The following is a 16,325-nucleotide window of genomic DNA, read 5'->3' on the forward strand; positions in this document are numbered from 1 at the left end:
TGAATGTGGCATGTCGTATAAAGTGCTTTGAGTTCTCTGGGAGAGTAGGAAAGCGCTATATAAGAATCAGTCCATTTACCAATACAGCTGTAGGTTAGATGCAAAATTAAGGCTTTTCAATGTAATTAATAAAATTATTATTTAAATTTATTTATGTTTTTTAAAAATTTTATTGCACTTTATTTTAGAAATCTTTAAGCTTTAAGCTCTCACTGCTGTCTTATCCGTGGGCCAGAAAAGATTAGGTGCTTATGTTATACAGCTATAATGTATCTGAATCAAGAGGATGATAACGATGCTGAAACTGCATGCATCTGGGAATAAGTGTTGCAATATTGTATTTGCTTTTTATCCCCTCACACTTACATGGATATATGATGGGTGAGAGAGGAGGAGGAAGACATGAAGCTTGATCGAGGAGGGAGGGAGGAGAGTGACGGTGATGGGGGGGTGTTGTTGATTGTTTCTCATATTTCAAGAGTGGTCCCGCAGACAGATCTCCATACAAACCCACAGGGTGCTCGGGGCTCTGTGTGTCTGTCAGTGGAGCCAAGGAGGGTGGGAGGGCTTTCTATAACTCATAGATTGCCAGTTCCTCATCTTTTTCTCTCTTAATTATCATCTTTTTTTCCCCCTTCTGTTTGTGCTTAACATCTCTTGCTTTGAGTCTAACTTATCAAGGAAGGTCTGCGTAAATATGATCAGCATCAGTTTACAGCACACTAGAGAACATCAGCACTGGAATTGAATCCAAACTGACATCGGAGTTCAGCTATTATTTCTAAAAGGTAAGAATATCATTTTGTAGTTTAAAATGTTTTGTGCTTTGTAACTCTGTATTTCCCTGTATTAATAGCATTATATATCCATTATATCCTGTGTTGTTAGTAAAAAAGAAAAATTAATTAATTGCAATTTAATTACAATAATTTGATGTGATCCTTTTGAAAAGATTTAGAGAAAAACAAAAACAAAAAAACACATACACTTTCACATAAAAAGTATTTTTGTGACATAATTTTAAACCAAAATTAAATCTGGAGTACAACATGTTGGTAGATAGTGTGCATCATCAACATACTAGGCCATTCTGCAAGTAAAATGGTTATCAGCACTTGTGAAATAAAACGAGCATGCTGTGATGACCTTGTAGACATGCTCCCCCATCCCTTCTTGTTACCCTCAGTCTGAATCAAATGACTCTGTTGTGTTTTCTCTTTCTCTCTCTTATGCCACATTTAATTTTTTTAAAAATATGTATATCTTTGCTACAGTTTCAGTGTTTAAAAGCATCTCATATTGTTCTTAATCCTTAATTTTCATCCCAGTGATCCTTTTGATGATTTTTATACTTGAATCAAAAACCTTATTCTTCACAAACGGAATAAAAAAAAACAAACTCATTTTTTTCTGTCTCATTATGTGCTCAAGACTTGTCAGCTTTACCTACCGAGATTTCAACTATTACCATTTTGCACCGTGATGTCCTCAGTTGTAGCCCCAGAAAAACCCACCTCCAACACGATGGGTCCAAAAGAGGTCGGTACAGATCTAAGACACACAAGGCTGTTACTGTGCAAAGGTCTCAATTTATGAAATGACTGCATTTGCTCTCTCATCTGTGTGACTCATTATATTGTACTAAACTATAAAGTGCTAAAGATCAGCATTATACAAATATGATGCTTTTTTTAAAGAATGGCAAAAATGGTAAAAATAGTACAAATAATAGTATTTTACAGTACATTTTTAATACATCACCATGAATAACATTTCTTAAGGTGAATGTGTTTGTAATATTCCATTCTGCATTATGCATGATTGATTTTAAACTTGGTGACCCTTCAGGTGGAGCTGATACTTGTAAAGGAACAGAATGGGGTTCAGTTCACATCGACCACCTTAGTGACTCCAACTCCGACTCAGACTAACCCCAGTGGGGAGGAAGAGAGGGAGACCTGGGGAAAGAAAATCGACTTCCTCCTGTCCGTGATTGGATTTGCTGTGGACCTGGCAAATGTCTGGAGGTTCCCTTATCTCTGCTACAAAAATGGAGGAGGTGAGATTGATGAAGAGACTGATGTGAGGAAACTGTGTTTTTCTTTCTTTCTTTCTTTCTTTCTTTCTTTCTTTCTTTCTTTCTTTCTTTCTTTTTTTTGCCCCAGTTCAGGGGATTAGTCTGCCACATTGAGAGGGGTAGGAGGGCATAAACATGGTGACTGTGCTGAGCAAAGGCAAATAAGAAAAATAATGAAACAGAGAGAGAAGAAGGCAGAGAAAAGGAGGAATTAGTTACAGGCTAGAGTACTTTATGCATGCATGTACTACATGCACATGTTTGTGTGTGCTTCAGATCTGTGTGTATGATGGCCGTTGTTTTCGTCTTATTTCAACCCTTTACAGAGATCAAAATAGGGGGAAAACCACCACAGCTGTTCTGAATAGATTAGCTCTAACAATCAGTGTCACTAATTATGGCTGTTTAACATAGAGCTCTCATTATGTTTAAGAGCTGTAAATGATGCTGCAGCTATGGTCAAGGCTAACACACAGCCTTTCACGTCGCTAAGTCTAATATGTATGTAAGGAAATATGACAAAAGTTCTGTCAGAGGCATAAACTTTATCTTCAAAGACAAACTACACTTTTATATATGAGCCCCCTCTTTTGAAAATTGTGTTTTCATTTTATTAGAATAGTCAATTATTGGAGTAAAGAGGGCTGTCTATCGTACAGTGGCAGTTTGACATAGAAAGAAAAATGTAAAAATACTAAATACTACATTTTCATAATCTGCGTTGACACTGCATATGATCCTGTAAACTGGCACTAAACTGATGCTGTTCTTTGAATTTACATGTGTGAACATGTCTGCAAGACATAAGTAAATAAATGTATTTATTTTTAAAATTGTGTGTGTGTGTGTGTGTGTGTGTGTGTAGGTGCATTTCTGGTGCCGTACCTGTTTTTCATGGTGATAGCAGGCATGCCACTCTTCTACATGGAGCTGGCTCTGGGTCAGTATAACAGAGAGGGGGCAGCAGGAGTCTGGAAGATATGTCCCATATTTAAAGGTAGGAAAGTAAAATGTATGAAGGTAAAATCAAATGTGACAGACCCTTGCTCACATATGCAAACACTCGAGGATATACGCACACCCTCTTAGGAATATAATAAATGTATCATGGGACGAGTTACATTTTTCTGTATGTCCATCTGCCTACATGGCTGTCTGTCTGCTAACATTCTCCCTTTAATCCCTACGTGTCTTTCTGTCTGCTTGCCTGCCCACATGCCTGCCTGTCCACATGCCAGTCTCTTTTGTCTGCTTGTCTCTGAGCTGAGCAGCGACAGGCATTGTTTATCCCTCCCGGAACATCAGGTTCTGCTGGCACTCACATGGAAAGCAAATGAAAATTGGGCTTTTAGACTTTTATTCTGATTGTCCGCATCCTTTTGTGTCACCCAGTGGCAGGTAACACTGGCTGATGCTTGTTCTGGGTACTTTTCAACACACCGTTAAGCAAAGCGCAGTTCAGGAGAAATGCCATCCAAACATACACTAATGGAGAAACAAACATGAAGTCCGACTCACGTTTCTAAGCAAAGTCATGAGTTGAAAATATAATGATACACTTTACTTGGCTCTGTTTTTTACGCTTTTTAAACAAGCTTTAATTTGTGTGCATTCATCCGTCGCTTTCTCTGAATTCCCTTTGATTTTTTAGAAGAAGTTACCTCTGATAACAGCAGACCATCTGTTGCTCCACAGTGAGAAGCCATAAGGCTGTCTTGTGTGGCATCGTGCCCTTGTTGGTCTGAAGGTGGCCCGCAGTGTGTACGTGTTGCTTCGTGTTTTTCGTCTATGTGTGTTCCTTGGAGCATGTGCCGTCTGTCAGGGACCACACAGAGTACGTTGACGTTCTAATCACACGCTTCACTCTCTCTCTGTCTCTCAGCAGGGGGATAACAGTAATTATTCAAATACACGTACACATGCCCGTATTGACAGTAATTATTCTGATCAAAAAGCTGGTTTCCTCCCAGGATCAATCCATTTGAAGAAAAAAGGACTTGGAAAGGGTTGGTGAAGGGAGATTGAGAGATAGCACGGCCGCATGTGGCGCTAATAAGAGACATGGCTCCCTGGACAAATATCACATCCACATTACAAAGAAATCAATAAGGCACAGTTGCAGTTATGCTTCCTAGCAAAGGTTAACATTTAAATACAGCCTTAGAAGAGTGGACATTGTTTCTGATTTACAGAAAGGGTAGATGGATTGATAATTAAGGCATAAAGAGGCAGCGTTTGAAGGTTGTTTCTTTTTTTGTGAGACTGCAGGCATGTAGCACTGGCTACTCTGGCTACTGTATACTCACAGTGTGCTTTATGGTGTGCACTAACAATATGTTATGTCTGGTCACGAGAAAGACAGTAATATTATTAGTATTAGTAGTAATATTCTTCAGTATTGTATCCTTAGTGTCTATGATACATAACTTATGTTTCCCTCAACAGGCGTAGGCTTTACAGTGATCCTCATCTCCCTCTATGTTGGTTTCTACTATAACGTCATCATCTCATGGGCAATGTTCTACCTCTTCTCCTCTTTCACCGGCGAGCTACCGTGGGTTCATTGCAACAACACGTGGAACAGTCCAAACTGCTCCGACTGGGCTGACAACAGCTCAGTCAGTGACATTTACAAAGCCACCCCGGCTCAGGAGTATTTTGAGTAAGTTGGCCTGATCTTCAGCTTTAGCACACTATTTGTAAGGAGTAAAAAGGGTTGCTTAGATAGTCCTGCACATGTCTACTGCATGAGGTATGATGTGTTTGGTTGGAGTGCAGTAATGGAATGCCTTTGCAGCCTAAATAGCTGAGATATATTATAACAGAGAATCAGAAATGCACAGTTTGGCTGCATTTAGCCAATATTGCCTTCCTTTATGAAGCTGACCAGGTGTCTCCTATTTCAGCAAGTGAAAGGGGTTGTTCTGCTGTGACAGATGCAGGATTTCATCCACGTTAGATAAAATGGCAGTGGGCTATTTATGCACAACCACCTGCAGACAATTTGACTATATCAGCTGAAAATTGGCTGATCTTATTTAGTCTCATCTGTTAGGCTGCCTCTAAATTTATGGATCAAGGCAAAAACAATGTCCACTGAATTTAGTCTTTAACGTGACACATGCTTGGTAACTATCTAGAATAAAGTAGACTTTGAACGTTGTCACCTTTAGGCAGTTTTCCCATCTTAGCTGCCATTTGTGATAATGTAATTCATTATAATGCATTATTTTCAGCACTTGCAACAGATGTAGCGACACTTGGTGCAGCATCTGGTCAGACAGCCTGAGGTCTCAAATCTCCCTTTAGGTGAAGCTCAAGTATCATCTTTCAGAAACAGGGACTGGGTGTAAAGCCAATCTTATGAAGGGTATCTGGAGCCTAGTTTATACTTCAGTTTCTGATATGAATAATAATATTATAATGAACTTTAGTCATTTTTATCTTGATTGCAGCAGTTATTATGATTACATCTGGAATCAGTGAACCCTGAATATCCTACTCAGTACATACAGTACTGTATGTACTTTAGATGTGTGTGTTTTAGTAATGGTATTTTACGTCCTGTAGTTCATATGGAACATATTTAAACATATATTTAATTGGTGTTGATACATTTTCATGACAGAAATAATAAAATAGGTTATTTTTTTTCTTTTTAAATGTCTGGAGAGAAGTCAACAGAGGTGTTGCTTTACCTTCTGTTGCATATGTTCTTTTTATTCTTTTTTTTTAAGACGCTAAGCTCTCGTCAGAAAAAAAGGGAACCCTTTGGATTTAGTGCAGTAACTATGGTAACTAAAAAACTCAGAAATTAGCTACAATGTTAAGCCCAGTGCAGACGATGGATTGGTGTCAACAATGTGTGACATGAAATTCTGGTGACAGCTTTTTAGGCCAGTATTCTTGAGCTCATCCTGTCTCTTCACACCTCTGTTAAGCGAAGTCTTTCTAAATTTGAATGTGCTCATACATACAAGACAGTCAGTGTACACTAAATGGTGATTTAGGAGTCACCATGCCTCTTGCTTGAATGTTCTCCTTTCTCAGAAGGGCAGTACTCCATATCCAGGACAGTAACGGCATTGATAACCTGGGTCGTCCACGTTGGCAGCTGACTTCCTGTCTAGCTGTGGTTATTGTTCTGCTCTACTTCAGTCTCTGGAAGGGAGTCAAGACTTCTGGCAAGGTAACATATAAGATAGCAGACATTAATTACTGTTATATTTGCAAAACTAAAAATCTAAGTGAGTCATGGTGCACAGTGACTTTAACAGCATAGCAGTCAAATGCAGCACCATCTTTAAATGCATGATTGTTCTGCATGCATGTATCTTTTTCTTGTGTGTATCATGTGAGTGTGTGTGTGTGTGTGTGTACCTTGTGTGACTCTTTCAGGTTGTGTGGATCACAGCCACAATGCCCTATGTGGTCTTAACTGTGCTGCTGCTCCGCGGAGTCACCCTGCCTGGAGCCATTGATGGCATTAAGGCCTACCTCTCCGTGGACTTCCTAAGACTCTGTGACGCCAAGGTGAGCGCCAAAAGAAGAAAGAGGAGACACAAGTGAAGTGAGAGTGACAGTGTTCCACAAGAAGAAGATATAGTATGAGGGGAAATACTGTGGCTTTATTTACATTTTCACTTGTATTTCCTGTATTTAATTTTTACACTTGCATGTAAAGAGACTCCAATACTAAAAAATGAAGAATGCACAACTACAAAAATTTTTTTAACATATCATACTACTGTGCTTAACAGGAGTTCTCATGGCAGGGAATTGTAACTTGTACCTGTTGCTTGACATCCAATGCAAAGCCAGTGTATAGGTCAAAACCAACACATACTGCAACAACTAACGCTGATAAATTTAGCATTTAAAGTCCTAGATCTTGATGAATGATATTCTTATCAACCCAAAATGTGATATAACATAATCCAAGAAAGTATTTTATAGCTGTAGATTTGTTGGCATAGTTATGGATTTTCTGAGATAAATAACCAAAACAGAAAAAAACAAAACAACAACTCAGAAAAAAGGGTAGAAAATACAGGCTGTATATAAAAGATGGAAGTGGCCATCAATAAAAGAAAGTCTAAATCTGTGTTTTATCTTAGTTTATTTTATTTTAGTCTAGTTTAGTTTAATTATGGTTCCACAAAGAGTGATTTAGACAACAGACCTGCTCACACACAAAAAATGTTGACACATAAAATTCTGAGCTCAAGTCCACAGATTAAGAGAACCTGAAACAGCGATAACAGAAAAAAAGCATAATGAAGTTTTATTTGCTTAACAAACAAGAAGCATAACAAGAGCATTGGGCTCTACTATTGCTATCCTCTATGTCTACTGTTAAATTAACCCTTTAATTTTATTGTGCCAAAAGTCTGAATGTGGAATTATTTTAGTGCAAGTAAACACAGCATTGTTTTAATTGCTACCTTCCCTGGAGGCAATAAAGAAATTTGAGAAAACTACTTGTGTCACTCATTTCAAATATTTTTCTTATCCATGAAACCTCCTATCACAATATAAATATCTAATTTAACTTAACACTAGGTGTTGAGGGTCCCAATAAATCCACATGCGTGACTAAAGGATTCATTTATGATAGCGAAAGCAAGGACAGAGATTGAGAGATGCACGGGAGCAATTGGAGAATTAGATTAGATAGATGCATGGAGCAGTAATTTGCAAAATTACCCCCCATATTCACAAGCGTCTTTCATCTGCTGCTGTTGAATGAGTTTCCTGCAATTATCTCTAATAATGGCTTTTTTCCTCTCCTGTGCCTTTTGTTTGCCGCTTCACACAAGTGCGCTTGTTCTTTCTCTCCCCAGGTCTGGATTGAGGCAGCAACGCAGATCTGTTTCTCGCTGGGAGTGGGGTTTGGTGTGCTAATTGCCTTTTCCAGCTACAACAAATTCAGCAACAACTGTTACAGGTACGGATACACGGGGAGAGGCAGGTGGGAATTCACGGAGGCACACGGAGGTGGGGAAGCTGATTCTGCAAGCACACATGCAACATAAGCAGGTGAATTACAATAACCTTTGAAGCTCCTTGAAACCCTCTATGTCTTTGACACCAAGCTGCGCAGCAGACTACTTTAGATGTTACACCAATCAAAACTGTTGCACTCTTTGAAAATCATCTGCGACCCACAGGTGGCTTTTATCTCCCCCGTTTTGCCCTTTAAAAAAATGCTTCTGATAACTAACACTTCGAGGATTCCATAAAAGCATAAACTCGCTTTTAACGTACCATTTAACCTTAAAAAGGTTATTGCTGTTTTGTTCTTTTTTTTTTTAATGAAAAGAACAACTCACTAGTTTGTCACATGATGCAAGATACTGAAAATCTGACAGAGCAATCTATCTAGATCTAGATCAGTCAAAGGTTTCCTAAGCTGATGTCAAGCCTGTACATAATTTTTTTTTAAGTGCATCCCTGATTCACAGCTGGTCTGGTCAGTTATGTGGATATTGACTGTTTGCTGGCTGATGATATATTGACAAAGTGTTTTACATTCTTATTATGGACTATCGTGTTTCTGCCTTCTTTTATTGATCCAGGGACGCCATCATTACCAGCTCCATCAACTCTTTAACAAGTTTCTTCTCTGGCTTTGTGGTTTTCTCCTTCCTTGGGTACATGTCCCAAAAGCACAACGTGGCTCTAGACAAAGTTGCAAGAGACGGTATGATTGTTTATTGTTGATTATGCAAAGCTTTTTAAACTGTTTAATTTTGAGTTTAAAATGTCATAAAACTGACGGGAAGGCTATAAGGCTGTTGATTTTGGCTAATCTACAACATCCATTTTTGTTCTACCTCCTCTTTTACTTTTATTTTATATTTGCTAGAAGGGGAAATAGTTTGAGCACTACATTTTGTTTTGCGCTGCTGTTCACCTTTGCTCTTTTTTTCATGGTTTTTGTGCTCTTTTAGGCGCTGGATTAGTGTTTGTCATTTACCCCGAAGCCATTGCAACACTACCCGGGTCATCAATTTGGGCAGTTATCTTCTTCATCATGCTGTTGACTCTGGGCATTGACAGTGCAGTGAGTATCCACACAGACACTCACAGTTACATCCCTTTGGTCAGCCAAATAGCATACCTTTTCTGTGCCAAATTACTGTTTTTCATTACTCTCAAATATATAGTCTAGGAGCAGTAACTATCCAAGCATCGACGGGCCTCTTCAGTGACTTAACAGCTCAGGACTGACTTTTTCTTTCTTTCTAACTGCTGTGTTTTTTGTTGTAGATGGGTGGCATGGAATCAGTGATCACGGGACTAATTGATGAATTCAAATTCCTCCACAAGCACAGAGAGCTGTTCACCCTCTTTATTGTTGTTTCCACTTTTCTCATCTCCCTCTTCTGTGTTACAAATGTAAGTCTCTTATTGAGGAGTCTGTGTTTAATGGCATGCACATCACGTTAGTGTGCTAGTTAGAATTTATCCTTGCGCTGTGGTTAAACTCTAGTGTTTGCATACGTACAGACATAATATCTGCAAAACTGTCTAAAAACAAGGTAACAGTAGAAAACTTACAGGCATTATTTTCTTTCTCTCCTCTTCCTCTCCAGGGAGGGATGTATGTGTTTACTCTGCTGGACCACTTTGCAGCAGGAACATCGATTCTGTTTGGAGTGCTTATTGAAGCCATCGGTATAGCGTGGTTCTATGGTGAGAAAGATGGACTAAAGAAAAGAGGCAGGGGGATGATTTTTTTTCATGGCCAACAAAGCTGATGCTTTATTAAGGGTTTGATGAGAAATCTTTTCGCATAAGTCATCTGTGCCTCAATGCAACATATTTCTATTAGATGTAAGAATATTGCTGCCAGACAATCCATTCCTACTGGCCACTTCACTCTCTGACCAAATCTCTACCCAAGTCACAAGCATATACAGTACCTGTGGTGCTTGCAAGATGAAGACGAATTCTAATCATTGCCCGTGTGAATCTTTGTGCTCAATCAGCAGTGATGAAGAACTATGTAAAGAAAATTGTATCTTGGGAACCAGCAGGAATCAGCTGCCTCATATCTAGATCGCAGGCTCTTGTGTGCAAGTCAAACTCTCTCCATGTGGCCAAGATTCTTATGATACTCCATTTAACATAATTTTTGTCAATAACAAATTAAATTATTTGTGAATGACATCAGACAGAGGAAGAAAATTTAAAAAAAATTATTATATTTACAGGGTAAGAGGCACTGTATAGAAAGACACCTCTAGTTTTGGTAGGAGCTCATGAAGACAAATATTAGACCCCTGTGTGCTCTTTAGTGACCTCTTGTGGTTCTGTAGATAATTGCAGTAATGATAGCCATCTGGGTCCCCCCCCCCCCCCCCCCCCCCCCCCCCCCAGAGGGAAGGGGTAAGTCTATGTGTGTTTGATTTTTTTTTCATGGATTTTCACCGACAGCAATAACAGCTTAAAAGAAAAACAAGCAAATTAAAAAAAACAAAAAACAATAATTGAGTGGAAATTCTAGACCCTATCCGGAAACACCAGCAGACAGAAAAACAATTTAAAGGTCAGAGACTGAGTTTCTTGTCTAATGTCTAATAAGTATGACTATGAAGAGGTGCATAAAGGACTAAATACTAAGCAGGCCCCAGGCAATGAGGTCAACATATTGCCCCACTTTGGTGGGTCCTGACCTTGGCAAGTCAGATAAATCAAGCCTAAGGCTTTAGGGGGCCTTTTTCTGGCCACTGTGGTCTTTTGATCTGCACTCCACTGCATAAGTACATCTAGCAGTGCGGAATACCTGGCAGTCGTTCCGGATCTATTCCTCTGCGGTGAGAGATGCCTTCAGGACAGGAAGGCAAAAAGGCAAAATACAGCCAAGGAATAAGAGAAGCAAAATCATGACAAAGGTGAAAAATGGTGCAGCAGCTCATAATGGTTAGCTTTGCAGAATGACGTTGGTTAATGCAAATAGTTTAATGGTATGCTGTATTTTTGCTATTTTTACTGATACCTGATAACCTCTGGTATTACAGTTTTTTTTGTATTAGACTTAACTTTCAATTTAAATGTATACACATGGAGCATGAACACACACCCTGCGTTGATAATGCTCATACCAAAATTTCTCTTGGAATTGTGCAGAGAGAAAGACAGAGAGATTGTTCTTCTTATGCTCCAAGCTAATATACAGTACTGTAACTCTGCTTTTCTTTAACCATGTCATGGTAATATTGAGTATTTCTGTGTGTTTTAGGAGTGGACCGTTTCAGCGATGACATTGAGGAGATGATTGGCCACCGACCAGGCAGGTACTGGAGGCTATGCTGGAAGTTTGTCAGTCCCTGCTTCCTCCTGGTGAGTTATACAAACCCCAGCAAGTGAAAGTTAAAAAATGTGAAATCAAAAGATGCATAAAACTTAGACTGTAGTTTGATCTGATTCTCCTCTCATCAGTGTTTTTTTTTATCATGATAACCAAACAAAGTTTGACTTTTAAACAGAGAATTTAGTTTTCCACAGACAACATGTGACCTCAATACCAGAAATAAAAAAGCATGTTTAATTTTGCATCTAAAAAAATCAACAGACCTGCTGAATGAATAAAGTAGCTTTTCAACCCCCATACATTAACCCTATCATTATCTCACTGCTTAGCTTTTGATTCACATTCACACTGAGTATAAATCAGATTGTTCATATCCTCTGCTTATGTCTTGCAGTACACTCACACAACTATATGTCAGCAGCAAAACACTGTTACTACAGCATCTTCTTCCAAATACGTACACAAAGGAAACAACTTTACTGGATATTATTATTCCCTAGTCTCTCATCTTTCCTGGGGTGGCTAAGGCATGTGATTCACTCATCATGAGAATGAATGATTGAGTTCATTTCTTACTATGCTTTCCATTTTAACATCAGCCACAAGTGTTGTCTTGCAATAATCTTACCTCCTTTTAATCAGTGGTTTTTCAGGTCATGTGTGTTCATAAATCTCTTTCCCATAGTTCATGGTTGTGGTGAGCTTTGCCACATTTAACCCCCCAAACTATGGCTCCTACATGTTTCCTGCATGGGCTAACATGCTTGGGTGGTGTCTGGCCATGTCATCAATGACCATGGTGCCTCTCTATGCCATCTACAAACTGTGCACACTGCCTGGAAAGTTTTGCGACGTAAGTCTATAAGCTCCAAAATCTTTTCAGATGATTCTTATCCATACTAATCTTCCATCTTTAGCTGCCTTTGTCATGATGGAGCTCTTTCTTGATTAATTAAGTGGAGTGTATGACAAGAGTTAATTACTCTTTTCCCTTGAACAGAGATTGGCTTATGCCATCACCCCAGAGACAGAGCATCATCTGGTAGACAACGGGGAGGTCCGGCAGTTCACTGTAAGAGTTAATTCAATCATACTTTATGGTAATTTGTACGGGAGCACAGTACTGTAATTTATTTCTTTGACGCATTGCACTTTTCCCCCCCCCACAGTTGCATCACTGGTTGGTGGTCTGAGGGCTACAGAGAGAGTGGGAAAGAAAGAAAGAGAGAGAGTGCGAGAGAGAAAAAGAGAGAGGATGACTGCATGGACACTGAGTGAATGCATGCACAGTAAATGTCCAAGGAACAAAGAAGAGGAGAGCAGTTTATTTAAAAACAATGATAATGGTGGTGGGAAGTTTAAAAGTGCCAAGAAAAAAAACCACACACACACACACACAATGAAATCGTAGTGTTCTTTAATTTTGTGTGAAGCTGTGCATTGGACATCTCCACCATTTAATTACTGCTAGTGAATGGGATTCAGTTAAACAGTTCATGTGGTGTTCAGCCTGTTCTTTTCCATAAATGCAAAGGTCCCTGAATGCAGCTTGCGAAGTAGCAGTGTGAGAAATGTTCTTGGATATTTTTGCATTAGCCATTCCCAATAACGACCAATGAAAGCTCCAAGAAAATGAATGCTGTATGTTTAGATGCCCATGGACATTTGTCAACATGACAACTGTGGAAGATGTTGAGGTGCTACACACAAACAATGTCACGTTTTATTTATGTTGGTTTGTTTCATTTTCAGTTAGCTGATAAAGTTCAAACAGCATGTGGCCTTTATTTTCATTACCTTTATGTTTTTATTGTTGTTATTGTTCTGGGTGAAAAATCTTCAAATATTCAGCGCTCAGAAATAATTGAAATGCTGAGCGCTCAAAGTTTTACTGAATCCCAGTCCATATTATGTTAATGTCGCTATATATCTGTTTGCTGTTTCTGTTAAAAGACTGTTATGAAGTTAGGATTCCTGCAGAGCATATTTCACCAGGTTTTTACTTTATTTCCAATTCCAATATTGCATTAAACTAAAATGACATGAGAGTAAAAAGGAGCTTTTACTCTGAGCTCATTCACTTCGCATCACAACGTAATTCTTTAGGTTAAAAATCACAAAATACGCTGAAGATAAAACTGTCATTTATTACAGCTGCCCTGGAGTCACATGAGCTCAATGCCAATTCTAAAGTTTAAAAGAACGTACCGATAGACAAAAAAAAAAAAAAGCATTAGCCACGCTGCTGATTTAATCGACCAAAGAGCACAGTGAGTTAAAAAAAAATTCAGATATCTCGTCATCTAATGAGAATATTTTGCCAAGGGATGTACTTTCTTTTAAACTGTACACAGCTCATCTTAGAAGATCATTAACTCTTTACACATTGTAACAAATCGTGTCCCCACCCCTTCCTCAAAAGTTTCAGGTTGTGATTTGGCGACAATGACTGTCACATTTCCTCCAGAAAGCATAAAGCTTTAATTTCACAGTTTACACAGTCTTAACCAGTATTTCAAGACTGTTTGAAAGCTGCTTTTTATTGAACTGCAAATAAATAGTGTGTAATGTAACAAACTGGTATATCTGTGTAAGTAAATGTAATGTAGAGAGCCTTGTATTGTACTGTATGATATTAAATAACTGCAAACACACAAACGCACATATATTCATATAAGATTTACATACATTTTCTTCCTCTTGCAAACTCTTTCTGTTTAATCAGAAAACAAGTAATCCTTCCCAAACAGGTCAATAATGACTTGTTATCACTCCTTATGGTACATGTAACACTATGTCCCAAATTGTATGCCTGTGCTGCTGTACTGTGCCTTGTGGTGTTTACAACTGTATAATTTTGTTTTGTACTGTCAAATAAAGTATAATTAATTCAATTTAAATATACCTCATTGTTTTCTCTTTTAACCAACAGCAACAACAATAACGATAATACTTTCTTTTCCTTTCTTTATGGCACTGTGATGGCTTTATAGAAGTTAGCACCTAAATAATTTTTTTAAGTAACTGCTGATCAGTGAAGCTATTACTTTAATATTAAATAAAAATGATGTAATCTGGTATGATCATTAGGAGCACAAATGTCAGGGTTCCACTCGAACAATTTTGTGTACAAAAACCAGAAGGTTTATTGATCCCTCATAACGTTGTCTTCGGTATTCCAAAAGAGACATTTTAGCCATCTACCCTCCAGGCATGTCTGTATTCAAGTGATTTATTCTAACTAAACAAATAACCACTAAACTGAAAAACATAAACACAGCCCGCATGTTGTGAAAAGCACCGATAATTGAGCTCTTTCAAGATTGGTCAGCGTGACCCAGACTCTGTGGTGTTCATTACTGTAACAAGTGCGTTAGACAAATGGTTTCAGAGGCAGTCCACAGAAACATAATATTCCTTATCCACCAAGACAAACATTTGGGTACAATTGATGATTAAAAAGCACGATCTCTCAAAAGAAATCAAAAGTTTAACTTCCTGGTTATTAAATGACACTGTAAGGGTTGATTTGTCATTCAGAATGAAAAGATGATTAATTCACTGCAATTTCATTGTTTATTAGACTTTACTTAGTTACTTACAGTTTGCTAATTGATGTGTACTAATGATGGGAAGCACTAATGTAACATTCTACATTTGTTAAAGATTCCCAAATGTTGTTGTTTTAAAATAAATGTTTCATTAGTGTTCAGTGCATCTGTCCTCATTTCTAAGGCATCATATATCATAGTTTTATCAAAGCTTAGCATGTTTTAAAATTATTCAATTCATTTAAATGAGGAAATAGATCACGAGAGTACATGACATTTTACAATGTGTCATTATTTATTTAAAAAATCTAAGTCAAAATGCAAAAACAGCATGTGAAAGCTAAGCACCTCAGTTTTTCATGCAATAATTTTGCATTTTAGCTTAGTTTTTGTTAAATAAATGATGCCGTTGTTATGTATTGTTATTATGCAATTTTAGACCCTGCTAAAGGACAGATGATCTTTTTATGATTCCAGATATGTAAAATCTTAGAATCGACAATGGGTACACTTTATTCTTACCCTGAGTGTATATATAAATATGTATGGGACACTGAGCATAATGAAGAAGTTCTGGGAATCAGAATATGTATCTTTAAATGTTTAAATTTGGCTAGTTTGCCTTCAAGGTTATTTTCTCAGGCATGTAGAGAAGTCCTGTTCATTAAGCAATTTCACCACAGACCTGAAACTTGCACCAAACAGCTTTTGCTCATGAAGAAACTAGATCATCATCCATTGCTGTCCATAAGAAAGTAGTGATCAATAGCACTATCACTGGTATTAATTAACTTCTACACATTATAGCTGGATAAACTGAAAACTACTACTACTAATAATGATAATAATAAAATATAAAATACTAGCAGGTACTATATATTCATGACATTGCCATCTATCCATGGGAACACAAGGCGGTAAATGACAACTAGCAGGTATGACAGCAAAATTGAGGTAAGAACTGGTCCTCAAATCCACAGTGGTAATTTGAAGATGGGAAACAGGTGTAGTAACTGAACCCAGGTGGCAAATGATTCAGCCACACCTCCAGCCAGAGCAGATATTTAGGTTCTTGAGAGCCCTAGTGCACCATCTGTATGGGCAGGGCAATATGGACCTGTAGAGCAAAAGGAGGTCTGCACAGACCCTCATGCTAACCATCTCATAAAAGGAGGATGTTTACATTGTTCTTGATTCTTCCTCAGTTTCAAGAGTATTTAAGACATGCTGAAGTGCTGTCAGTGGCTGAGTAGTAGACAGAAGTGGCAAAAGTACAGATGTTCTTTATTTGAGTAGAACTAAGTAAAGAATATCTCTACTTTTGATACCAGTGTCAAAAAACACTACAATAAAAGCTGAAGTGCTGATTCAAGTAATT

General features: G+C 38.1%; 1 protein-coding gene across 4 annotated transcripts; it reads left to right on the forward strand.

Annotated features, from left to right (window-relative positions):
• The first annotated feature begins 521 nt into the window (after positions 1 to 521).
• Positions 522 to 14,295, forward strand: slc6a3 (solute carrier family 6 member 3). Of its 4 annotated transcripts, none has more exons than XM_085291119.1 (16): positions 522 to 788; positions 1,432 to 1,539; positions 1,849 to 2,059; positions 2,943 to 3,074; positions 4,523 to 4,739; positions 6,128 to 6,266; positions 6,476 to 6,610; positions 7,921 to 8,024; positions 8,656 to 8,780; positions 9,031 to 9,143; positions 9,350 to 9,478; positions 9,676 to 9,775; positions 11,325 to 11,425; positions 12,082 to 12,249; positions 12,397 to 12,468; positions 12,566 to 14,295. In XM_085291119.1, the coding sequence occupies exons 2-16, from the start codon at positions 1,483 to 1,485 to the stop codon at positions 12,587 to 12,589; spliced, it is 1,827 nt and encodes a 608-aa protein (XP_085147245.1). In that variant the 5' UTR covers positions 522 to 788; positions 1,432 to 1,482; the 3' UTR covers positions 12,590 to 14,295. The 4 variants fall into 4 exon arrangements, with proteins under 4 accessions (XP_085147245.1, XP_085147246.1, XP_085147247.1 ...); XM_085291120.1 differs by having other exon boundaries at positions 6,131 to 6,266; XM_085291121.1 differs by lacking the exon at positions 12,082 to 12,249.
• The last annotated feature ends 2,030 nt before the right edge of the window (positions 14,296 to 16,325 follow it).

This window comes from Mchenga conophoros, linkage group LG11, assembly GCF_057382185.1.
Source record: "Mchenga conophoros isolate Kocher_MC1m ecotype Shallow Benthic linkage group LG11, M_conophoros_male_GT1.1, whole genome shotgun sequence".
Classification (NCBI taxonomy): Eukaryota; Metazoa; Chordata; class Actinopteri; order Cichliformes; family Cichlidae; genus Mchenga; species Mchenga conophoros.